The following is a 26,305-nucleotide window of genomic DNA, read 5'->3' on the forward strand; positions in this document are numbered from 1 at the left end:
AACCCTAGAAAAGTTAATAAGTGACTTCACGTCTTATATGAATTTAAAAAAGGAAAAACATTCACATATTTATGCTGCTTCTAAAATTAATTTACCAGATATCTTTCATACCTGCCTTGCAGTATTGACACACCCCTGAGTTTGTTCAAGACTAGAGCTCAGCTATTGCAAATCAGAGCAAAGTCTCTATATAATGCCACTATGCTGAAACATGTATGAATAATAAGGATATCTAGGTCAGCAGTTCTAAAATGTTTTAAGTCAGCTGTTTTCTTTGTCTTAAAATAACTAGACCGCTCTCCACTTTGATTTACTTTGTCTATAGCTTCCCTGGTCTCTATGATTTGTACATAGACTTCCACATTTCCCTCTCCCTGCGCAGCCTAGCTGCAGTCCCCCCAAATTGAGCTGTCTGTGGCATTCCACCTGCACACAGCTGTCAAGCTTTTGCATCACTAGCTCCAAAAAATTGGCTCAGGCTCTAGCCTGTCTATTCCCCACCTCCAGACAAAAGCTTTTAACAAGATTTTTTTTCTGCACAGGTCTTGTTCCAGTGCCCTGCAATTCACTGCAGGTATACAGTAGTCCCCTTTATTCAGATTCCTATTAGGGCCAGCTCTTCCCTCTTTAACCTTTCTCTCCAGTTGCTTCTCTGACCCTTCTATAAAATCATATCTCCTTTCTGCAGCCTGATATGCCATGACTTGGCTCCCTGAGCTGGCTGCAAGAATTGCAGCATTTGCCTGGAGGCTGGGGGAGCTGCCCCAGCACTTGACCAGTGCAGAGATGGAGAGCAGCCCCTGCAAGCTCTAAATGATGTTGCATGTACAAGGGCAAGCCACTTGAACCGCAACCTTTGGCACTACTCCCATATGCTCAAAGGGCTTTTCATGTGGTTGTTCAAGAGGAGAGAGCGTTTGGAGTAGGGAGGAGTTGTGGAGAAGTGAGGGAGAGATGAGGAGAGTGAGCAGAGACACAGGGAAAGGGAAAAGAAACAGTTTTCCTGGTGTTCCTTACATGAAAATGTTTTCCTGAGAAAAAAGACCTTGCTCCAAAAGCTCTCAAGCCTGATGCTACCAAGCTGCAACACACTAGTAAGATATGTACCCAGAGACATTGCTCATCTGGCACTTTCACATTTATATCTACAATACAGTTTTGTCACTGTATGGGAAAGACAGTCCTGAATTTGTAAACATGTTAAATTTGTCTTGCAGGTATACTTAGAAACAGTAATGACTAAAATAAGGAAAAATAAAATATTGTTAGACCAACAATCCCCATCACTGGGGAAAAATTAATAAAAGAGTGGCTATTAATTACAACTGAAATGAGATCCATCTCATTAAAACACAGCAGTTGATCAGTATCCTCATTTTGCAGAAGTTACTCAGCACTCAAATGGATTAGGTTCATATAAATATATATATATTCAGAGTTGCTTGTAGGGGAATATGGACAAGCTGCATACATCCAGCTAAGGTCTGGAGGGAACAGAAAGTCGGAATGGAGGCACAGAAGCAGAACCGAACAAGGACCAGGAAAGCGGAGTGCTTAAGATGAAAAGTGAGGCACACTAACAGGCTTGGCATAAAGTGGTGACAAACACAGGATGCCTATTCACATGACACTTGACTCAAGCCAAGCAATTAGTTCTTCCTTTCCATAAACACTAAATTTTCTCATATGAAGTTCTGTAGAAAAACAAATGTTTTAAAAATTAAACTGTGTATATAAGTTTAAGTTAGGGTAAAAAGATTATTTATTTAAAACCGTACTCTATGAAAAGTCCATGAAAAATGAACCTATGAAAGCTAACCTCTATGAAATTACTTCTTTTCAAAACTGTTCAAGTAACTTCAACTTCCTTGAACATATCCTGTGCTACTCTTTATCCAGTATTTTAGCAATAATAGTTTGAAAATAACTATGTAAGTGGAGAACATTAAACAAATGCATAGCACAAGACATACATTTATCCCTAAATAATCTTGTTCTTTGGAAAGTAAATCAAACCCAACAATAAGTGTTAACAAATCAGAGGAGTTATGGAAGCAATCAGAGGAGTTATGGAAGCAATTGAGAAAAATAGTCAAATTTATAAATAGCTTTCTTTTTCTGTTTATATTCAACTGCCTAATTTGCCAGATATTTGTGTACTCTCTGATTAAATAATGTGTGTGCTGTACTTCCAAACTGATTTTAAAAGTGTATAAATGCTTTTGAGTAGTACAGTTAGCCCTTCTTCATGGGATAGCTGCAGAGGTTGGGGTTTTGCCTTTGCAAGTAAGCTTTTGGTTCTGGTGTGTTGTCTTGAGAAGTATTTATGGTTCTTTCATAATTATATGTATATAGTTTGTCTATGTACATTTTCTTTTTTTTTTTTTTTTTTGGTAGTGCCTTGTGAGAAATAGAGTCTTACATTACCCTCTATAACAAATGAGGATAACTCCTCCCCACTGTGCCCTCCCCAGAGCCTGTACCACAGATGAAGAAGGTGTAATTAATATTGAGCTCCACTGACTCCTACACAGGCTGCAGCATCATGGGTGGCACATGCAGGCCATGGATCTGACATGAGTGTGATAATGTGTTGGCTTCAAACCTTGTTGGTGTGCTTTGACAGGGTTTCTGGGAGAGAAGGCCTGTAGGGTGGGTGTGGATGTAGTGCCTTACAATAAGTTGGGTGCTTGGTGCTGAAACATTCTGTAGAATACCAGAGGGTTTCCAGAGGAGCCTTTATGTGCCAGAGGAGGCACTGAAAACACCATAGCTCCATCTACCACTCCTTTAAAGTAGTCACATTTCAAGATGCACGTTTTTATGGAAGTGTCCTTCATATGCAAAGGCTTACATTACCCTTTGAAAGAGATCCTTTGTGTTATGAATTACTATCCTGAAGTAGACTTTTCTAATCCATTCTTCACTTTGAATCTAATACAGAAATAATAGTAGCTATCTAACCAGCTAGTTCCTCTTTTCCTCAAGCCATTCTTAGGAAAACTTTATATTCATATAATTTAAAAAAATATGATACAACCCTGGGTATTGCATAGAAGAACTCTGCAATGAAATGAGATGGCCCAAGAGTATTTTATTGTCTTTAATTTCTAATAAGGTGAACCACAGGTGTATAGTGCCAAATACTCCATTACTTATAAAATGGGATGCCAGTGTTTCATTAAATTTTTTTTTTGTTAAACAAGAAATCCTAAAGACACAACAACTTTGAAACAGGAAGGGAGAATGAGTAACATGGGCCTGGAAAAACAATTTACAGAAGAGACTGGCTAAATTCAAACCAAAGATAAGTACTGTTATAACACTAAAGCTTTCTTGTGACACCATTTCAGGAATATTAAAGGAGCATGTTATTGGACTAAACTAAGTCTCAGGATCCTGGACTCTACTCTTAACTTAATCTGCCAGGGATTTGTAGGGTAGATGCTTCCCTTTTCCAGCATTAGTTGCTCTCTATCTACAGTAAGAGTAATGATATTATCTCCTTTATTTTTATTAACCCTTCTGTTTCATAATGTATAAATTAAATGCAAAAGAAGTATAGAAAATAGAGCAGTGTTGAGAGATCACCTAGTTCAATCTTTTTCTCTGAGTGAAGGTTAAATAGACCTATGGAGTTTCTGATTACAGACTTAAAGGCCTCCAGTGACAAAGACAAATTCCCTAGGAAAGCAATTGTATTTATTTATGCCAACCATAAGAAAGCTTTTTCTAGATTGCTCCTTAATCTAATTTTATTATTAGTTTTGCTTTGTCAGTGTGAAAAATGCATAGTAGTTTTATGCCTTGCAGCAACCTTTTATACGCTTAAAAGATGTATCTGCCTCTGCCTATTTTAGTTTTGGACACTTTATCTTTCAGATAAAGTTTTCTGGACCCTTAATGACTGGCATTGCTCTCCCATGGAGTCTCTTCAAACAAAAATCTCCAAAATGTGCCAAACTGCAGCTTATATGAGCTTTTTGATACTGACACACTTTGTATGCCCTCATTTGGATCAGAGAACCAGGTGAAGGATGGATCCTGTGAAGCCCTATTCAGTATATTAATTTCTTATTTTGACAGGGTAATGCTGAATGACAAGAATTCTCTAGGTGCAGGTATCCTGCCACTTTTATATCTGCCCCAGTACTATTTCAGTTAGGCCTTGTTCTGCAAGCCTTTTTATAGTGCAGTCTTGTACCATATAGTGCCAAAAGCCATAGTACTGTAATTTTGACACCTTCTTCCTGTTGCAGGATAGCCTGATCTGATTTGTTCTTAAATCCATGTAGCTGTAATTTCATTTCACAGTATTGTGTTTACACAATTAGTTTGATTACTGGTTCCAGATTTTTTTTTTTTTCAGGAATTGAAGTTAATCTGCCTTCATCACAGTTTCTTTTAGAAGACAGACCCAGTTTTTGCCCTTTTTCTTTTCTGAAAAAGAAAGTTTTCTTTTCTTTCACTCATCCTTTGCAAGTTCTCAAAGATAGCTGACTTTGTTTCATACAGGACTTTAAACATTCTAATGTTAGGTTTGTTTGACACAATCTGAAAATCTCAAGTAAGAATAAGCAAAGAAGAAGTTAAAGAATATTAAGTTGGTATCTCTTCCCTTTGTCCTTGATGTTAGTTGCACTTATGTTTTTTTTTGTGAGGACTGATAGGAACAAAAAATATAAAAACTTGTCAGAAACCTTTACCCATTCCATTTAATAACCAGACAAATACTCTTTGTTATTATACTATTATACTATGCTATACTATTATATTCTACTTAGTGCACTTCCAGAATGATTACTTGTTACTCTTCATGTCTCTTGCTAGTGCCATTTTGCTCTGTGCTATGGCCTTTCCAATTTCACTTCTTATGCTTATGTTACTGTTTTACACTTACATGTATGTTTAGTAACTTGACAGAACCAATTCTTAAGTTGCCAGTTCAAATAAACTTGCCACCAAGCCAGAGCTTGCAGTGCAGTCCCACATATTTTTCTTACACTTAGGAGGATATGGAAAAGCAAGGGAACTAAAAAAGCACAAGAGAAAAAAACAGACTTTCTCCACAGTACGGAGAAAGAAAATGAGAAAAAGAATCCTTTTCTGCAAAGGAGAAGAGAATGACAACTCATAAATCAACCTGTATGTTACTCCATACACCTTGAAATTTATTCGAACAACTGCATTCATTTAATTATGTTTAATTAACTGCAGTACTTACATATGAGTGACTTTACTTAAACTGTTGAAGGAATGGGCCTCCAGACTCTGAAGGGTTTCATCTATGGAGATATAGCTAAACACCAGCAAACAGAAAAAAGAAACAAGTCACTGACCTTGGCAAGCAATGGCTAGTACTAAACAAGTCACTTTATTTTTCCTCTCTGTTCTCATCCACCTCATGGAAGGTGGCACCGATGTTGTGTGACAAAGGAACTTTTAACAGGACTTTAATTTGGGCTGATGTTCTAGATGTATACTATACTACCATTTAAAAAAAAAAAAAGCAATGTGATAAGTACTAAATATTCAGATTTCACATTTTAGAATCATATTCCTTCTCTTTTCCCACTTGGTATTCACCTTGGTGTTCTCTAAGGAACCAAGATCACCTTAGTGTTCTCTAAGGAGACCTAATTCTCAGGTAAATTGGCATATTTTTCTACATCCATGAATAAAAAAAGGAAAGACACAAAGATGGTCCTTGGGCCATCACTGCAACAGTTCTCACAATTTCTCTATCATCAGGGCAAATGATTTACTAATTGCTGAGGAAAAAATATGCTGTAACATGAATTTAGAAAGAAACTCTAGCCACACAGTGAATGTCATAAAGGGTATAAGGTGTAATGTGGTTCCAAAGCAAAACAAAACAACAAGCTTAAGAAATATTAATTTACAAAACAGTTTAGACTGAGTAGCAATTATACTGCTGGTGATCTACTGAATGTGGTTAAAAAAAAAAAACAAACAAACAAAAACATCCTTTCAGAGCTTCTCCATCATCACTAGGAATATGGTAATGTTGGAACTACTCTGTTAAAGGCTTTGAAGTGTTGAATAAAGCTGCAATACAACTTTCAGAGTAACATTGGCATTACTACTCGGATTATGCGATTCGAAATCTCAAAATTTTTAAAATGTTTTAAAATTGATCAGTACTGGAATAACATTTAAATGATGTATTCTTGTATTTTATTTACTTTTCTAATCACAATTCACATAATATTTCTAATCTATAGATCTTTAAAAATAATTGGAATGCCTTGCATATTCATTATATTTATTATATTAAAATATTTAACTGCTATCTTTACTTAATTTGCTACTTAACCAAAAGAAAGTAAAAAGAAACATTTAAGTTTTAAAAAATGACAATATTTTTCTCAAACTGAATGTCACATGATCATGTGTGTACAAAAGTAACGTCAAAAGATTTTTAAAAAATCTGGTTCTAATTGAAGTTACTGACTCAGTTTTTTATATTTTGCATGTTTATGCATCCCCTGAGCAACCTGGCCATTAATTTAAATATTATATTTAAATTAAATTGACCAGAAGAGACTTAGAAGTTAATTTTAAATGTCAAAATAGAGTAAAATATAATAATAAAGAGAGTATTATATGCTTTTCCTCCTCTTTAGTAGGCCTTCAAAGACCCAGAGTCAGATCTTAACTATCTAACTGGAATTTTGCATTTATTCTAATTGGGTTGTGTTGTGCTTTGTAAACAAAACAGAAAAAAATCTGTTAAATAGAAATGTAAGTATGATCTTTTAACTCAGGAGGGCTTTTAAATGAAAGGTATTATGGATCAGATTTTTTTATTCTTTTGTTGAACTTTTGTGAAAGTTGAAATTTAACTTATTTCAATGGATATTTCAGAAATACTTGAAATGCTTTAAAAAATTGGAAGCAATACTTTGTGAGCATTTTATGCCTTAACAACCAGCAGATGACTAATGCTACTCACTGTTTCAAGGGAATTTAAGTCCTGCCTATTCTGGAGCTAAAGACATATTACCTGAACTATTTTTAACTTTTCTAACATGAGATCTACTTTTTATTGCATATTTTGGAGATGTATTCAGCAATGTTTGAAAAGATAGCAGAAGTTACAAGTAGAGATTTCATGATCAGTGGATTCTCTTTCCACAGTAATAGTACTTTTAAAAAGCTACTTCAGATCCAAAAAGGAAGGAAAAGAAAAAGAGGAGAATACAATAATGTATTTCCAGTCTGTATCTGAGATTATTGCAGCATTAGATGCATATGTGAGATGCTTTAATTTTGTTTTTCTTGTAAGCAGTAAATGCCTACTGCCCAAGAAACTGAAGTTCCAGTCTTTGCAGAAAAAAATAATTATTCCATTTTAGCAGAGCCTACATTTTAACACACCAAAAGATAGGTGATATCAATGACAAATAATGATAATAAAATGCTGTTCTATGTTGCAAACAGCTGTATATAAATCAGCTTGACAGAAAATGAAATGAAAACCAGAGAATGAGCAAACATCGCATCCTCATGCCAAGCAGCTGGGGTTGAGAATTAGAGAGCACTTTTCATGTGCCCCATGGGTCAGCTCACCCCAGGCAGGCAAGCACCTTTTTCTCATGTATGAGAGGAGGCAGAAGAGCAGCAACAGTGGTGGTGGTGGTGTTTCCTCTTCCCCTCCCTCAAGCCTGCAACCACCACTTCCCTTCCCAGCACTCTGCATGTCACATTTTTACTGCACTGGCTGGCTTGGAGCTGGCTGAGTTACAGTTTTACATCTTACAGCTGCAGGAGTAAAGTGGGAAGGAAATGGCTTATTTTCTTTGCATGTTGACCTCCATTCTCCTGCTTTGTAAACAGGTATAATTGTGTATATTAATTAAACAACATCATCAGTAATAACATGCATAGTTTTACATGTATTTGTTTCAGTGTCACCTAGATCAACACTTGATGAACATGCACAAACATGCAGTCTCCTCTGAGAAAGAAATATCAAACTGAAAAGTATTAATTGTACATAAATATTTACTTCCAAGTGTTCAAAGTGCTTCTGAACTAACCAATGCCTTGGCTAATGGACACATAATACAACACATTTAAATGCAAGAAAATCCCAGCAATCAGAACCAGAAGGAGTTACCCAGGAAAGAGAGGAAAAGTGTGCTGAAATTCCCAAGTTGAAGACATCTGGTAATTCGGCACTGTCTCTCTGTACCAGCTGTGTTTAACTTGCAGGATTCCAAAATGCCTCTGACACCCATCATGAGCACAGCCACAACCTAAACGCTATGTGCACAAGTTCTCTTTTGGAGAAAGTCTGTTTGCAGTTAAATAACTTTAATCATTATTGAGAAGAAGCCTGAGAGCACAGGATTTTAAACAAGCCCATGGCAGTAGCCTCAAGGACTTCTCCCTGCCCTCACTGTTCTTCTTTCTCCCTCTCTTCACCTTCCTTTGTTTTTCTCCAGCCTCAGTGCTCCCTGTCCTGTGCTGTGTTGCTGCCTGCCACTTGCTGAAGCTCCCATCTTGTGCTGCTGGAGGGCAGCTCAGTGATGTGGGGTGCCTCAGGGGAGCATAGGGGCTGGCACTGGGGAGCAGGGGAGTTGCTGTGCAGTGTAGGAGCAGTGTGTATGGGGTGTGAAAAGGTACTGGAGATTTGGAAAGATAAAGGAATTGTGTAGAGAAATACAGTGCACGGAAGAAATGTTAATGCTCTGTGTGGGGCTGCTGGCAAAGGGAACTGTGCAGTGCAGGGCTGCTGCCTTGTTTGGAGAAGCTGTGGAGAAAACTGCTTGGGGAGCTATGCAGCAGGTGTCTATAAGATACTCACAAATGTCCTCTTCAGTCCCTCTGAGCCCAGGAAAAAAGTTCTTTATGTTTGACCTTAAAAGTACTGTATGTTCCACCTGTCCTAAGTCAGAACGGGATGGAAATACCAGGCAAAGCCTTTCTACCAAGATTTTTCAACTTTAAGATGAAAAAAAAAAAAAGAGAAATTTCTATTGCATCTGAATGCCTTATAAAACATTTTTTTCAGTGTTGTTATTGTCAGAATGAAGCATATGCACCTGAGTGCACTGATGCATTTCTGATAGGAATTAGCTTTGCACTTGAGTATTTCATTGAAATGCTTTTTGTTTCATTCCTGTGGCAAAGGGAAACAATCTCTACTTCTGGTTATCAAGAGTACATAGACACACATTAATTTAAGAGAATAGTAGCTTTAAAATTCTCGTTTAAACAAGGTTCGTAAAAGAGGCCAACTAAATCTTTTATTCAGCTCAGAGAATAAAAAAAAAGTTAATTTGTGGAAACTGTATAGTAGAAACCATATAGCAAAACAATGCAGTATATTTGGAACAGTAAACATGGTCTCTATCATCTTATTGAAACTTCAGAACATTTTCTAGATGAGTTTACAAAGCAAGGAATGATCTAGTAGTTTTCATTACTAATGGCAGTTATGGGCTGGGAGAACCAAATGAGGTGCGTGGTATATTAGAGGCCAAGAAAAACACACAAAGAATTGTAGTTAAAATCTAGGTACTAATTCCTTAAGCCAAAATTTTTAACAAGAATGTGAGAGTTCATTTCATGATTTGTAGTAGTAATCATGCTATAAGAAAAATCCAGAAGGACATTGATGTTACTGAAATTTAAATCTTTATTCTTCATAGGCTTTTGCAAATTAACAACAGAAGATGTTGTAATTCAGGAAGAATTCCACAGCAGAAGCGCGGTACTGATGCCTTCTGGAGGAGCGTCTTTGTTTTTCTATTCCTTCATACCATGAAGCACCTGGCACCAAGCGGAAGACAGAACAGGCATGTTTCATCTAACGGTAGGAGAGAGAATGTAACGCTACCATGTCAGGTCATAATTTTAGATAGGTTATTGCTATGTCAACTGTATGCATGCTGTATGTATGATTCCATAAGTTATTTTCCTACGCGTAAATGTGGAACGGGGGAAGGTAAAACTCTATATTCAGTTAATATCTCTGAAGAATAATTCTGAAAAAGATACTGACATTAGTTTGCTCAGCTAGCCTTGAAATCACCAACCAAATAAACTGACACGGATGTCAACGTATTATTTCAAGGTGTATAAAAAGCACCTATTATCTCATTCACGGCCATAAGGACTTTGCAAATGTGACTTTCCTTTTCACTAAATTATCTGCTGGTTATCTGCTACCATGTTACTACCAAACAGTATAGGCAAAAGGTTGTCATTGGTTCATAAGCTGGGTATATTTAAGAGAAGAGTTCAATTAATTCTTTAGATGAACACCTATACTTTTACAAATTCATAGCTATTACAATTTGAGAGTTTTGCAATCTGAAAGGCGTCTAAGCAACAGATAAAGTGTTATTCAAAGCCAAAGCAGAGATTACTTCCTTTTACATTTAAAAGAAGCGTGTTTTGAATAAAGTTTATCAGATTTACATATGATACTGTAAGTCATAGGAGAAACTTATCCCCCAACAAAACCAAAACAATACACCATCTATGTGATAAAACTGAGATGCCGAATTAGGCTGCAGATATTTAAGAAAAATTATTTTTAAGGATTTTAGAAAGTAATTAATTCAATATAGTTGGGTAAAATTATAAAACATAATTAGGCAAGCCTCAATGTCTCCCCATTTTCATAAATTCTTAATTACTAGTCCATCTCAGTAATTCAGCCAATGCTGAGCTGGAGATTAGACTTGCAAGGAATGTTAAGGATAACAAGAAGGGCTCATATTACTACATTAGTAATAAAAGGCTGAAATAAAAATACGGACTTCTTGCTGATGCTGGTGGTTTATTTAGTTACCATTGGACACAGATAATGTTGAGCACTAGGCTGGATAAAACCCTGAGCAACAGGGTTGGACCTCATAATTGGTCCAATTTTGAGCAGGTGGTTGGACAAGAGGCCTCAGGTCCCTTCCAAATTACATGACTCTATGATTCTAGGGAGTGAACTGGGAGATGCCAGAGAAGTTCCTGCATCAACTGGCCATATATAGGATTAAGAGCAAGAATTAATAAACCTGGGACACCTTTGCCTCAAGACTGCTGACATCAATGAACAGGGCAGTACAAAAGCAGGCAGCCACTTGTTAACAAAAGCTGATCTGAGGCAAGTGTGTAGAGGCTGTTGGCCTCCATTTATGGACTGTATCCATGCGTGCATTTACATATAAAGGAAGTGACACAACAGAAGTCCTCATTTCATCACAAAAATACTAATGTTTTAGTGAAAATTCATTCCAATTCTAGAAAAAAAAAAATCATTCCTGTTCTAGAAAAGCCACAGATTCTCCAATAGAATGAGTTAAAAATCATGCTGGGAGCTAAAACAAAAAAACTTATTCTACTCCAGCAATAGGATACGCAATTTATTATGAATGGAGACATTTTTCATATTTTGTTAATGAGAAAAAAAAAGACTTATCTTTATTGAAATAGATGTGATAGATAAGTTCTCATCCACTAATGCCTAGCATGCCTTGTTATGGCCAATTCAGGTTATAAACAATTGAATAATTACCTGCAGTTCTAAAATGTGAGTGGTGAGGTAGCAAATGTGCAAGAGTACTGCAGGAGGGGAAGAAACATTATTTTTAATAGAAGAGCTAAAAGAATAATATCAAAAACAGAACTTACATCCTAGAGATGTTGGGGAGATTGGAAAAAGCTTCACTTGGAATTGTTCTTAGATGAGTCTCCATAAACCTCCTATAGAAATAAAAGTTTGAGTTAATATCCCCTGTTAAGTACATTTCAACATTAAAAAGTCCTACACAACTCCACCTCTGCTCCAATATTTCTGTTTTTATCTTCTCTTTTCTCAGTGTTTCCACCTTCATATTATTCTTATTCCTGTTTCATGCATTGTGGTTTGCTTGGTGTGCTCTCTCAATCTAAATTAGGACCTTCTGCATCATCTTACCCAGGAATTTGGCATTCAGTGGTAATGATGGACCTTCCAAAAACCCAGAGCATTACTGGCAAATACATCTGTCCATTGAAGTAAACGACATACTAAGAGTATAAGCATTCTTTTAACCATTTTAGGCTCTTCAGAGATGACCCATCCCTGCTTCCAAGTAAGAAATTCAGGTACACCAGCTGAAATGCAATTAGAGCAATTGCATGCTACCTCCATAAAATTCTCTACGTGCTTTGTAGTAAATACACTGTTTTTCCATAAACATCTGATGTGGAGATGGCACAGTACATTGTTATTTTTTAACAAGCCCAGTTAAAGCTGCTCTTCAGGTGAGAATAGAAATACATATCATATCCATCTGCAGAATTTTCAGAAAACCAGACAATATTTAAGGGAGACATTTATCAACAGCCATGTTCTTAATGGAATGAATTCCTAGCAGACTGACTGCTCAAAACAAAACAAACAAACAAACAACAAAAAAAGAGGAGGAAATGCTTTAGAAAATTAGAATATAATGTCTGTTATATTTAAAGTTACAATATGTCATGGCTGGATGAAGGCATTTTTGGTTTTCCAGTACATCTGGGAATACACTTACAAAATACATAGTAAATGAACAGTCTGAAGAGTAACCAAGAACAAATGATAAATGTTTCCCATAGCTGCTGTTTGAACGGTTCCATAGAGCATAAATGAACAAGCATTAATGTTTTCTGTTTTGTAACATGAAGTATCAGATTATAAAATTATATTTGATTTACACAGATAAAATATTATTTTAAGATTTATCACGTTTCTGGAACTTGTATGCAAGAAATAAAAATATCTGTAGAGATTTTTAAAACTTCCATCTTGAGTAAAAATACAAAGCAAGAACACATACTCTTGTACCATCACAAGGGAAGGCTCTTAAGCATAAGGCTCTGCTTATTCTTAAGTATACATCCCTTACTCCATAGACATGTTACATGAATGAGTAGAAAGAACCTAAAGACAGGTTTATCTAATGGATTGATGTTTTTCCTGACTTCAGTGCACCCAGCTTCCACTGAGCCCACAACCAGAGGAACATTGGTTGGTCTATGGGTGTACTAGCCTATTCCCCTGCACCCAGAGCACCTTAACACCCATACCACTCCCTCCTCCATTTCATAATACTTCTTCCTCCTATTACCACAGTCCTGAACAAAATGTTTGTAAAGAACAACTATGGTCTGCTGATCTTGCTGTTGTAATCTAACATCTGTCTGTATTTCGAGCCCTTTTAGGAAGCTGAAAATGATGACTGAGAACTTTCTGGTTCCAAACAGATTTTAACAAATCTTCAAGTAGAACAGAGTGGAGGGATCTTAGCAGGCTGGAGAAATAGGCTGACAGAAACCTCATACATTTCAGCAAGGGTAGCACAAAATACTGCCCCTAGAGGAACAACCCCAGGCCCCAGTACAAACTCAAGGTAACCCAATTGAAAAGCAGCATTGCAGAAAAGTACCTGGGGGCCCTGATGGACACCAATTTGAGCATGAGCCAGCAGTGTGCCCTTCCCATAAACAGGGCTAACAGTACCCTGGGCTGCATTAGGAAGGAGATCTAAAGCTTCTCCCTAACACTGTTAGAACCCAGAAGTCAGGGAAAACATAGCTTAAGCCACTTCCAGCTATCCAAGCTCACTTTTAACCTGTCTCATATTCCTCTGGTCTTCTGTTCACCTACAAAATGCTGGCTCACGACATCATAGTTGCCTCCCACCAGCAGTCACACTTAACCTATAATTCCATGTTTCAGGAAAGCATGAATTTAAACACCGTTGTAAGTCTCCTCTTGACCTCCTGCTTTTATGTCAAACATTCATCCCTCTCCATCTTTGTCATGGAATGAACTGAGTCAGACCCATCATGGGCTAAGAATTCATGTTAATCTTTTATTGACATAGCTGAAATTTACATATCCCATCAGGAAAATGTGGAAATTCTGAATAATATATGAATCAATTGCTATAAAAGTTACTATACTATGAAATGGATCTGCATTTACAGCTTTCTAGATAAGGCTTCTAATATCTCAAGTACAGTACAATGAAGATCATTAGCTTTGAATATTGTATTTTGATTGAACAGCTCATCAATTTATTTTATAGGTTGAAAATGGTAGCATCATATTTCTTCCTATTTATTTGCTAACATTTAAAGATATAACAACATTCTGCAAATATGATGAGAAACCATAGGTGATACAGAATGTATCATAAAGGAAATAGAGACAGTGAAGTAAAAGGACAATGAAGTATGAAGAGAGAGAAATCTTAGGCAGAAGATCAAAAATTGCACATTTCTTGACAAGAACTTAGTTGTGAGATGAAACAGTATTAGAGAAGATCAACAAAAATAAAAGACTCCAAGTTCATTAATACACCTACTAGATAAACAATACACTAGTAATAGCATATATAACATATAGAATCACAGAATCACAGAATTTCTAGGTTGGAAGAGACCTCAAGATCATCGAGTCCAACCTCTGACCTATCGCTAGCAGTCCCCACTAAACCATATCCCTAAGCTCTACATCTAAACGTCTTTTGAAGACTTCCAGGGATGGTGACTCCACCACTTCCCTGGGCAGCCTGTTCCAGTGCCTCACAACCCTTTCAGTGAAGAAGTTCTTCCTAACATCTAACCTAAAACTCCCCTGGCTCAACTTAAGCCCATTCCCCCTCGTCCTGTCACCAGGCACGTGGGAGAACAGACCAACCCCCACCTCACTACAGCCTCCCTTGAGGTACCTATAAAGAGCGATAAGGTTGCCCCTGAGCCTCCTCTTCTCCAGGCTGAACAAGCCCAGCTCCCTCAGCCGCTCCTCATAGGACTTGTTCTCCAGGCCCCTCACCAGCTTCGTCGCCCTTCTCTGCATCCGCTCAAGCACCTCCATGTCCTTCTTGTAGCGAGGGGCCCAAAACTGAACACAGTACTCGAGGTGCGGCCTCACCAGAGCCGAGTACAGGGGGACGATCACCTCCCTAGCCCTGCTGGCCACACTGTTCCTGATACAAGCCAGGATGCCGTTGGCCTTCTTGGCCACCTGAGCACACTGCTGGCTCATATTCAGCTGACTATCCACCATCACTCCCAGGTCCTTCTCTGGCTGGCAGCTCTCCAACCATTCCTCTCCCAGCCTGTAGCTCTGCTTGGGGTTATTGCGCCCCAGGTGCAGGACCCGGCACTTGGCCTTGTTGAACTTCATGCAGTTGACCTCAGCCCATCGGTGCAGCCTATCCAGATCCTCCTGCAGAGTTTTCCTACCCTCAAGCAGATCGACACACGCACCTAACTTGGTGTCATCTGCGAACTTACTGAGGGTGCACTCGATGCCCTCGTCCAGATCATCGATGAAGATATTAAAGAGGACCGGCCCCAGCACCGAGCCCTGGGGGACGCCACTAGTGACTGGCCTCCAACTGGACTTGGCTCCATTCACCATGACTCTTTGGGCCCGGCTATCCAGCCAGTTTCTAACCCAACGAAGCGTGCGCCAGTCCAAGCCAAGAGCAGCCAGTTTCTTGAGGAGAATGCTGTGGGAGACGGTGTCAAAAGCCTTGCTGAAGTCAAGGTAGACCACATCCACAGCCTTTCCCTCATCCACCCAGCGCGTCACTTTGTCATAGAAGGAGATCAGGTTCGTCAAGCAGGACCTGCCTTTCATAAACCCATGCTGACTGGGCCTGATCACCTGCTTGCCCTGCAAGTGCTGCGTGATGACTCTCAGGAGGATCTGCTCCATGAGCTTCCCTGGCACTGAGGTCAAACTGACAAAATATTTGTGTATATAGTGACAAAGTATTTGGTGTATGCTAGCTGCCATTCTTCAACTACTTGCTGTGTAAACAGATTGGTGACTCAGTTCAGTCAATGCTTATGCAGACCATGAAATAGAGTCAATGCCTGGGGCTAGGGGCAAACTTTTAGGCCAGCCTTTTTGTACAACCATCTGCAAAGCCCCAGTTCTTGCTGAAGAACCTGTGGACTGATACACCAAAGCTAGTTATAAGTTGCCTTCTAAGAAACATAAAACTCAGCGGGAAAAAAAAACAACACAACAAAAGACAGCTCAGGGCTTCCAGACAGACAACCTGCCAGTTTCTGGCACCCACCTTAACGTACAGTTTGAGCATATGATAAATAATTGGGAATTCATAATTGGCTGTGATTCTTCCTGTCTTGCATGTATTAGAAATTGCTTTTTAACCTGAACGTTCCAATTTGCAAATTGGCAAGTGAGTCCAGTATCTAGACACCCACAGGGTCTTCATTAAAAAAGTTTTTTCCAAATGAAGGCAAAATACACGTTACTGGCAAACATATACATTTTACTGGCAAAATATACATTGCTTTTCCATGCGAGAAAAAAAAAAAAAAGTAACTATAAGTGCTCACATATTTAATAGCTCATTTAATTTCCTTCCTATATTAAGGCAAAGACAACACACACGAGAATGTTCAATCTTATTTAATGAAAAATTGCTCCTGAGTACTTCCATTTATTTCTACTTTTATTTTCTCATTCAGATTGAAAGCTTCAATAAATACTAAATCTGGAAAAAATCTTCAGACTGTATTTCATAAAGTCTTTCAAAAAAGAAGAACCCAAAGTCTGAGGTCATTTTCATTATAAACATGCCATCCAGATTTGCAAAGATGCAAAAGCATACAAACCACATTTTTAGTAAATGAGTTGTTTTAAAAATGGCAATAAGATGTTTGAATAAAACATTTTAAGTTTTTTAGTTTGCATTTCCTGGTTTCACAGGTCAGTCAGTTGAAGTTTTTAAATTTTCTTTCTGCTTTGATATTTACACCAAGTTTACCCTGCATGTTCCTTAAAGACTATGTCCTGAAAAAATCTCTCTACCTGACAACTGGTAAGCAAAAGAAAAATATTAGCGTTTTGTTTGTTTGTTTTTAAGTGTAAGATCATGTGGATAGACTATAAAATATTTTATATCTGCATAGGAACAACTCAGTTTCTGACTAACAGAAATACAGGTACAAGGACTGTGAAGTATTCAAAATGACACGTATCTGCTTCATTTTAATGACTTTACAATACTGATGCACAGAGCATTACCCACAAATCTGGTAGATAATAATGTCATATCTCTTTTAAGCACTGCATTCCTAGTACTACTATGCACAAATGTATTAGTTCTGCTTTGCTCTTCTATGACAGTTAATCTAGTGTCCTACCTGATAATGCACCAGGGAACTCTATTCTTGCTGTTGTTGGTGCCTATGTTCCCATCAGATATGAACTACCTAAGAATAAATATTTTGTTGATTTCAGTATTAATTAGTCCCATAAGAGCAGGCAGCTTAAGGTAGGCATGAGACAATGAATCTGTCAACTAAGCAAGTGATGTTACTTGCAATGTAATTAATGTTAATTGTCTTCGGTCTATTTGGTTGCATCACATTCTTTTTTTTTTTACACTGCACTTTTAAAAATATTTAAATAAGAACCATTAAAATATTCAATTTACAGATGGCTTTAAAAAAGCCACTAATAAAAATAAGAAATAATTTCACAGAAATATTCCATTAATAAATAAAGATTAAAAAATAGGTGTAAAGCTTTGCTATTATATGAAACTCTACTAACTATTCCGATTATAGTTCTTGATTATCCATTTAGGAGTCCTCTACTTTAATGTTAAGTAAAGCTATAGTTTCATTTCAGAAACCAGGAGTTCTTCACTTCCATTTGTGCATTTAAGTGAAAATTGCAGAACAGCTGATTTTTTTTTCACTGAACAGTAACTACAGTTACAGAAAGACTAGTAACAAGGAGTTACAACAAAACTCAAGTGATGATCTCAGTTCTCTTTTGAATGCATAAATGCACAAGAATAGAAACTGGCCCATGATTTACAAAAGTCAGTGTTTAGCATATAAGGAGGTTAAACTCAAAATGTTGATAGAAATGTATTTTGTTTCTCACAGGTGGTCATTTTCAAACATTGAGATTCGTGAATATCAGATACACCTAGCAAGCAGGACCAGAGGAAAAACATCAAGCCATTTTCCATTTGACAGGTACAGACAATCTGGGTGTAACTTTGTACTGCTGCAGCCTCTGCCTACTTGTGTTTGACTGTATCAATTTCATTAATCTCTTGTGTTAGAGAGAAAAAACAAAACAAAACAAAACCAGGGGAGAATGTATACAGCACTCTTAACACCTCTTCATCTGATAAGTAGCAAGTAGCACTAACAGCTTTATGTAACCAAAATATTGGCAGAGTGTGAAGGACTTAGAGACTTAGGTCTGATAGAATACAGGAAATCTAAACAGAAAACATTTCTACTGCTCTCCGCCTTATTTGGTGAATCACTTGAAAGCTTTACCTCTCATTGCTGATGAATCCTCCCTCAGCGCTGAAGTTCCCACAATAGCTTAAAGGCATATGTAAGATATCTATTGCCTTACACTAAAGCCATCTATAAAAAACAGTCCCCTTTTTTGGAAGATGTTTACAATGGTACTTAACCACCAGCTTCTCAAGAGTCTCTCTCTTTTTCTCTTTTTGGTTTGTTTGTTTCCAAAGCAGGAGACTGCTCATATAGGTCAGAAGAAGGGGATCCTTCCTATCTATTATCTGGTGATAGATAAGTAATAGATAATACCTGATAGATAGATAATACCTGATAGATAGATAGATATCACCTTGTGGTGATGACACAAGAGAGCATGCCTTCTTTGAATAACATGTACAATGACTTCTTGCCCTTATTCTCCAGTACCCTACACCAGGCAGACATCAGGATGAATAGTCACGTCCATCACCTGAATTTACAGACCAGAAAAAAAATACAGTACACTGTGGTAAATGTGGAACCTAGACGCTTAAGTGCAGAATAGGAGATGGGAAAAACTGCAAGAGGAGTCTGGTGCACATTAGCAAGTAGATCTAACTAAGGTAGGCAAAACATGGTCCTCTACAATATAATGGCAGAACTAGATGGAGAATTTGGGTGTTCACTTCTTAGCTGTCCTTCATAAGCCTCAGCATATGAATATGAACTAGCCAGGGACCTGGGTGATAGAAAAAATGAGACATTCCTTTCAGCCTTTTATGAGATGACAAAGTACCAGAAAAAATGGTAAAAATACCAGATTCTAAAGTGACTGGACATATTCATGGAAGAAAAATACATCTGGGTGTAGAGAATACAAAACCTTGGTTTCAGTAAGTGCATGAACCACAAATATATAGGCTGGGACAGTACTCTGCGACAGTGTCACTGAATGTTTGTATCATATACTCTTCATGGGGCATACTTTACTAGTCACAGCTGCAGGCAGAAGGTGGAGAGATGGAGATGGCCTGATCCTGCACAGCCAATCCTCTGTGCTTATGTGTGCAAGCCACTGGACATGGGGAGCTCTTGCAAAGTTCAGTGCTGAAGAGCCCTCATCCCAGCACAGGCTTACTTAATCATCTGAAATGTACAGGTGGTAGGTGTTGAATATTTCAAAAGAGACACAAGATAATGATTACTTGTGAGAGTTTTCTTCTTTCTCCCCTTTTGGCTTTCCAGCACCCTGACAGAGGCAAAACTAAGCATGGTAAAGTAAGCCTTTTATTTGCTGTCTTCCTCCCCTCTTGTCATTTTATCCATACTTTCTTGTCAATGTCCGTACCATATAGAAATGTGACCTTCATATTCTACATGTTATTTTTCAGCAAAATCAAATAGAATTTCACTTAATAGATAATATCATGAGGATTTACTACGTAGATAGGGCAAATTACAGTGATCAGATACTGGGCTTGGTCAGACAAACATACTGACCAGCCCCATTTTACACCTTAACTGTACACCCCTTTTTGTCTTCTCCTCCTTTGTTCCACCCAACCCCCATCCCTTGCACATTGCCTCATCTGTTTGCATGGTTCCACCAATTCCCACCCTCAATATGCAGGACCCCCGGGTTTGCACACTTATCTGTTATTAAGTCCAGGTTGGCCCCTCTTTGAAGTTTCTTGATAGCTCATTGATAGCCTGCAGTTTCTTGATAGCTCATCAATTAGTATGACTGCCCAGGCTGGTTTCTTGTCACTATTTTGTTGTTCTTGTCATTCCTGTCAGGTCTGCATCTCTGAATGTTTTGTTTATCACTTCCCTTTGCCTTAGCATCCCATTTGACAAGTCATTGATCAGATAACCTTAGGGATGCAGACACACTCTCTCCTTCCCCATACCCTTACAGGTAATTTGAACGATTCGTCTGCATGATATAACAACCCAGAATGAGTTTTTAGTATTTTAAAATTTTAAGTGTTTGAAAACCTCAAACCAAACAGAACTCTTGTTTTTCAAGCTCCTTTGTCTACTCAAGCATGAAAATTCGTAAAATACCACCCCATTAGAAAGTACATGTTATAATGCAAATGGAAATATTTGACTAACTACAAATATTAAACTATTCACCTAAACAATTAATTCTGATATTTATTAGATTAATTCAGTGTTTGTACTGTATTAGGTTTCTCAAATCTGCCCTAGGAAGAAAACTGTACAAAATATGTAGCACCTAGTTTAAAGCATTATTTATTACATACACTAAATTTTACCCCAGAGTCTCCCACTTATAATTTACACTTGATCATTTCCATTCACAGCAGACTACTGAAGAACTCCACCTTATGTTCAAGACCTGGATATTATTTGTTCTCTAGGATGAGTAGAAGGCCTGATGGTTCTTTCTTCCCTTTCACTGTCTCCTGAGCTTTGAATCTACTCACTCCACCCCTATGGTTGCACTGTGCTGTCTCATGGACTACTCCTGCACTCAGGCTTTAAGAAATCTACCATAAGACCGGTAAGAAGGGAACTGACCCCATGGACAATGAGGTCAGCCAATGGTGATACGGCAGTAGAAACTTATTTTTGTCTTTTCAGTGTCCATGAAGATAATTACTTCTGATCATCTCAATAGCAAAGAATTTTTTTTTCACCACAATTTAAAAACTCTATCTTAGGAGAATATTTCAAGAGTCATTTAATAAGTGTTACAGTTCACTGAATCTTGAATTGCTGCTGCAGTCAGTTTTCATTACGTTGTTTTCTTTTGACTTTAAGTTTCCAACCCATTCCACTCAGAAGCACACAACAGCCTTCTTCTGAACTGAGAAACAGTTTATTGATATAACTGTAAAAGGAAAGAAAAAGCTTAAAGATTACCAAATGCTGTAACTATTAAGGAGCTGTTTACGAAGCATTTTTTAAAAGCTAAGAATAGTATATATATTTTCTACTGGTATCAGTTAAGAAAGCAACTTTTCACAAATCTAACTTGTGCAGATGTTTTATATATCTGCAAAATCAAGAAATGTTTGTTATTTTCCATAACAAGGGTTTACAGAACCTCAAAACAGTCTAAAAAAGGTGATTATGTTTTGAAAACTGGACATTGTCAGGAAGTGGTTTAAGGAAATATAAATGACCTGCCTTCATCAACAACTGTTATGGAAAAATTTAACATGTGCTACAGATAGACTACTGTCAAATGCTGATTTACCAAAATAGGGATGAGAAGTATGTAGCACAATATCAGTTCCTCAAAATCTTAACTTTAAATATGTGCTTTTGTGTTCTGCTGGAGTCAGCCCTTGCACATCCTCATGTTGACAGGATAAACATTTCCACAAAATGATTCCACAAAATCCAATGCTTCTGACTGAAGTAGACACAGTGAAAGCACCTATAGTGAATTTGTTGCAATTTAAATCTCTTTATGATAATGAGCTATTGACACATGCTAAAATCAGACCAGTCTCTCTTGGTTTCAAGGAAGCATGTGATCTGCCTGGATCTAAAGAAAACATCATAGATTACTTTTATGGAATTCTTCTGAGCTTGTTTTGAAATAAAAACTAATGTGGCAATATATACAGCAATTACTATCCCCACTTAATGAAAATCATTAATTTAATGAAAATCGCTATATTTCTTTACTAATGTCTTCAGCATAATGGCAAAAAAAAAAAATGATGGTCTTAAGACTACTGAAGACCTCAATCTTCTACTACAGAAATAGTGCAGATTTCTCCCCTGGTATTACTTCTTATCCCTGATATCTAAGACAGAGTACCATTGGTGGAAGAATATTTTGTTCTTAGATTTATTTCTGACAACTACTAATAACAGTTTCATAAAAATACTGGTATATGCTCACTATAATCTGCGCTAAAGCTCTTAACAGCCTCAGATCACACCCAAGCGTTCTTTAAGACCAGGGTGACCTGTTCAGGCTGACTGATGATGGAGAGGCTCTACCTGGTACTGCGGACCCCACTGCTGGCCACTGCTCAAAGAGCCCATTGCCTTGCTCCACCTGTGCAGGATGGAGCACACACTCTGAATGCGCTTCTAAATTATCAAGATGAGAGTCTATTAACGGCTGCAAAGAAAGTTCAGATGGGATTGTGAAATTTCAGAAAACAGCAGCCAGAAGAGGTTCACTTCCTACAGGAAAGAGAGCAAGAACAGGCTGTAATTGCTGGCTACTATTGTTTCTAATCAGAGGACCACTAAGTGCCTATAATTGCTGCCAGCTGCTCAGCAGAGGTCAAAAAGGCAATCTGAATGTTAGGAATTACTACAGCAGAAATAAAGAACAAAACAGATAAAATTGTTTTTGCCACTGTGTGGATCCTAACTGGAAAGGCAGCATAGATAGCACTTGAAAAAGGATGTTCCAAAGTATAGAACGGCTTCCATACAAAAATTACTCCATAGGAGCCACCAGCTCTGTTTCCCCAGATCCTCCTTTTTGCCTTCATGGAAGGTGTGCGTGATGTTTGCCTTATTTGGCCATCATGAATCTCCCTTGTTCACTATGACCTTTCAAAGGTAATAGAAAAAAAAGAGTGGCCTCACAATGACACCAAAAAGCTTCCTAGTACAATAATTCTTAAATTTCTCTGCTCCAGGACACTCCAAAGGCTCAGTACACACACTTGTCCCACAGGAGGTAATGACGTAAGCTGCTTTCAACTCAGACCCCTTTGTCAGAAAGGAAATGCCCACCAAAACAGTGTAAAAGACTGTTAAAAAATGCAGTTTTGTCTTTAGCCATCTAATTACAGAGTTTCCACAAATGGTAATACAAACTAGAACTATACAAAATAAAATTTTCTTACAGAACTTCTCTGCAATGGTGAAATTCCTCTCCCTTCCTTGACAAGGACAACATGCAAGCTGGGAAAAGGGAAGTGTCTGTCACAACAAGAGAGTGAACAGAAGCTAAAAAATTAAAGCCTAAAGCTTAACACAGCTGTGAGGAAATAATTTTATTCATTTATTGGTAAATTCAGTTACAAAGAAAACATCATCCAAGAATGTCTTCACAGGCTATCGCCATTACTATATTTTGTCATGCCTGAACGTGGCTCCATAGATGCAACCAAGGCTGAGACAATCCTGATGACAATTCTTAAATTTGTGTAGCTCACAACAAAATGTTTGTTCCCAATATAATTTTGAACATATGTATCTACATGGAGTGCAAAATCACAACTCTATGCCACAGCATTAGTTTTTTACTACAGATCCACAAGAAAATGTTCATCCTCTCCACCAAAATTAAGTATTCTCTTCCCACTTAGCCCTTCTTTCTCACCACTTCCATATATTACAGATTTTTTCAGCTTTTTTTTTGTTCATTTTCTTGATTTCCCTATGAGTCAGACATATGGGTTAAAAAGTAGTTACAGTACAGAAGCCATCTTCCTAGACTGTGACAATGCTACAGTGGGTTGTATTTCCAACAAAGACCAGCTTTAAAGTAATCTTTGCAGGTTTATTTGGGAATAAGGAGGGAATCTGACCAGTTGAACAGGGATTATAGAACAGCATGCTTTAGTTAATACTTTTCTTTAAATTTCAAATGCAATTCCATATGAACAAAAAAGTAACGTGGCTTTGTGAGACAAAAAAGCAACTCTGTGCTGAGATCATATGTATAGGAAGCAAACAGGCTTTAAAAATCTTAGAGGCCTTTATAAACAGTCAGAAATACTTTAAAATTCAGAATGATCTCTCAAGTCCACTCTTTCATACATATGGCACACATTAAAAGCACACATGAAAGTGTAAAGAAACTTTTGTTATAATACTGTTAAGATTCACCAGAGGTCTTTTAGAAATAAAATTACACAGGAAGTTACTTCAGAACTGCTTGAATTTCTGCTTAAAACAAACACAAATAGTAATTTTGGCTTCATTTACCTTAGTGTATAGGACTTTCATTTATGAATTACAGTAGTGCCAGTGCCTACCTTAGGGGAAGGAAAAAAACTTCTGTAGAAATCTGCATATATTATATATGTATTATATATGTAAATATATATGTAATTATACAGCTTTCTACTGTCTTACTGATGCCATGCCTCCTCACCCCAGCGTTTGTCTATATCTATCTGTAGTCCCCTGTTATTTTCAATTTTTTTCCAATATTTCCAGGAACCATTTATGTCCTGTCTTTGTACAATGCGTACAGTTATAGGGGTTTGATCTACAAAAATGAAAATCTACAAAATTAAAATCTTAGATGAAGAGACAAAGATGGCAAACACGGTATTGCAGTTATGTGATAAGGCTGCTAATATACAAGTAAATAGACTCAGGGTTTGAGGCCAATCAAAGAGAGAATATTCAGTAATTCCTGAAGTAATATTTTTATTTGTTATTTTCTCCTAGATCTTCCTTAAGAAATAGCTTTAACTGTTACTTTTATCATGCATAAATGTTTATGTCAGGATTTTACATATCAAAAACAAGTTTATGTAATTATCTCCTCATGAGGGAGACACTTCAGTATACAAGGAAAAGTTAGTTCTCCCCTTGGAGAAAAAATGTTTAGTTAATTTCCAAGATTGTGACAGTTTGGATAGACACACTGCAATTAACTTATTAGTTAAAATAGAAAACAAAGGATAAGAGTAAATGAAGTTCCACAAGGATTTTCATAGAGGCTTATGCTGTTTAATACATTCATGAATGACCTAGAAAAGGGAGCAAACAGTAAGGAAACAATGCTTACTCATGCTAGAAAGTTATGGTAGTAATGCTAAGAGCTGACTGTGAGGATTTTCAGAAGGCTCTTATAGGACTGAGTGTTTGGAAAATAAAAGGGTAAATGAAACTTGGTGTCAGTAGATCTAACTGGGGAAGTTCAATTCTTCTGTTGCATATATTGAAAAAAATAACAGGTTTAGAACTCACTATTTTCACTCCAGAACAGGTTTTGGCATTATGTTAGATCCACGAAAACATGGATTCAGTGCTTAGGAACAGTCAGAAATACCAAATCAAATATTAGGAAATACTGGGAAAGGGATAGAGAACATACTTATGCCACTGTAGAAATGCAGGGTTTGCCTGGACCTTGAATACCTTCAAAAACAAGAACAAAATGCTTTATGTATGAAGCCAAAGAAAACCAAATTGAGAAAGATAGGAAAAACAAACAAACAAAACAACAACAAAACCAAAGAGAAATCTTTCATCATACAACAGGAAGTAGACCTGTGAAATTCCTTGTTGAAAGACATTATGGGCACCAGGTGAAACTGGACATGCTGTTGAAAGAGAGATCCACTAAGAATCATTGAATAGGCAAAAAAAGGTGGTGCAGTTGAGGCAGTCTAGTAGTGCAGGTAAAGGATGCCATCCAGAGAGATCCTGACAAGCTTGAGAGGTGGGCTTGTGTGAACCTCATGAAGTTCAACAAGACCAAGTGCAGAGTTCTGCATCTGGATCAGGGCAATCCAAGCACAGATGCAGGCTGGGCAGAGAACAGATTGAGAGCAGCTGTGATGGGAAGGACCTGGGGGTGTTGGTTGATGAGAAGCTCAACATGAGCTGGCAATGTGTGCTTGCAGCCCGGAAAGCCACCAAATCCTGGGCTGCATCAAAAGCAGCATGGCCTGATTCTCCCCCTCTACTCTGCTCTCATGAGCTCCCACCTGCAGTACTGCCTTCAGCTCTGGGCCCCCAGCACATGGACCTATTTGAACAAGTCCAGAGGAGGGCTACAAGGATGATAAGGCACTGGAGCACCTCTCCTACAGACAGGATGAAGGAGTTGGGGTTGTTTAGTCTGGAGGAGACTGGGGAGACCTTATAGTGGCTTTCCAGTCCCTGAATAGGCCTACAGGAGCTTGGGAGTGACTCTTTTTCAGTGAGCGTAGTGATAGGACAAGGAGCAATGGTTTTAAACTGAAAAAGGGTAGATTTAGATTAGATATAAGGAAGAAATTATTCGCTGTAAGGGTAGTGAGGAACTGGAACG

At 37.7% G+C, this 26,305-nt stretch overlaps 2 protein-coding genes across 11 annotated transcripts in view; one reads left to right on the forward strand and one right to left on the reverse strand.

The window, feature by feature from the left end:
- Positions 1 to 26,305, forward strand: part of LOC311437750 (uncharacterized protein) — a 69,843-nt gene that overhangs the window by 41,224 nt on the left and 2,314 nt on the right. For 3 of the 6 annotated variants that reach the window (XR_014693671.1, XR_014693672.1, XR_014693674.1), the window contains 3 exons: positions 9,681 to 9,844; positions 17,947 to 18,039; positions 20,631 to 20,830. Coding sequence is in view for 1 of the 6 variants with exons in the window: in XM_084521419.1 (XP_084377545.1) it covers positions 9,681 to 9,827; positions 17,947 to 18,039 (240 nt within the window). In the remaining 5 variants the exon portion in view is untranslated. Of the gene's footprint in view, positions 1 to 9,680; positions 9,845 to 17,946; positions 18,040 to 19,439; positions 19,574 to 20,630; positions 20,831 to 26,305 lie in introns of those variants that run through there. The other 3 variants (XR_014693673.1, XM_084521419.1, XR_014693675.1) reach the window with 3 other exon arrangements.
- The window catches only part of TSHR (thyroid stimulating hormone receptor), a 78,257-nt gene that overhangs the window by 36,641 nt on the left and 15,311 nt on the right, over positions 1 to 26,305 (reverse strand). For all 5 annotated transcript variants that reach the window (XM_084521412.1, XM_084521411.1, XM_084521410.1 and 2 more), the window contains exons 2-3: positions 11,665 to 11,736; positions 5,225 to 5,299 (exon numbers count right to left, since the gene is read on the reverse strand). In XM_084521412.1, the coding sequence (XP_084377538.1) occupies positions 5,225 to 5,299; positions 11,665 to 11,729 (140 nt within the window). In that variant the 5' untranslated portion in view covers positions 11,730 to 11,736. The remainder of the gene's footprint in view (positions 1 to 5,224; positions 5,300 to 11,664; positions 11,737 to 26,305) is intronic.

This window comes from Aythya ferina, assembly GCF_964211825.1.
Source record: "Aythya ferina genome assembly, chromosome: 5".
NCBI classification, from domain to species: Eukaryota; Metazoa; Chordata; class Aves; order Anseriformes; family Anatidae; genus Aythya; species Aythya ferina.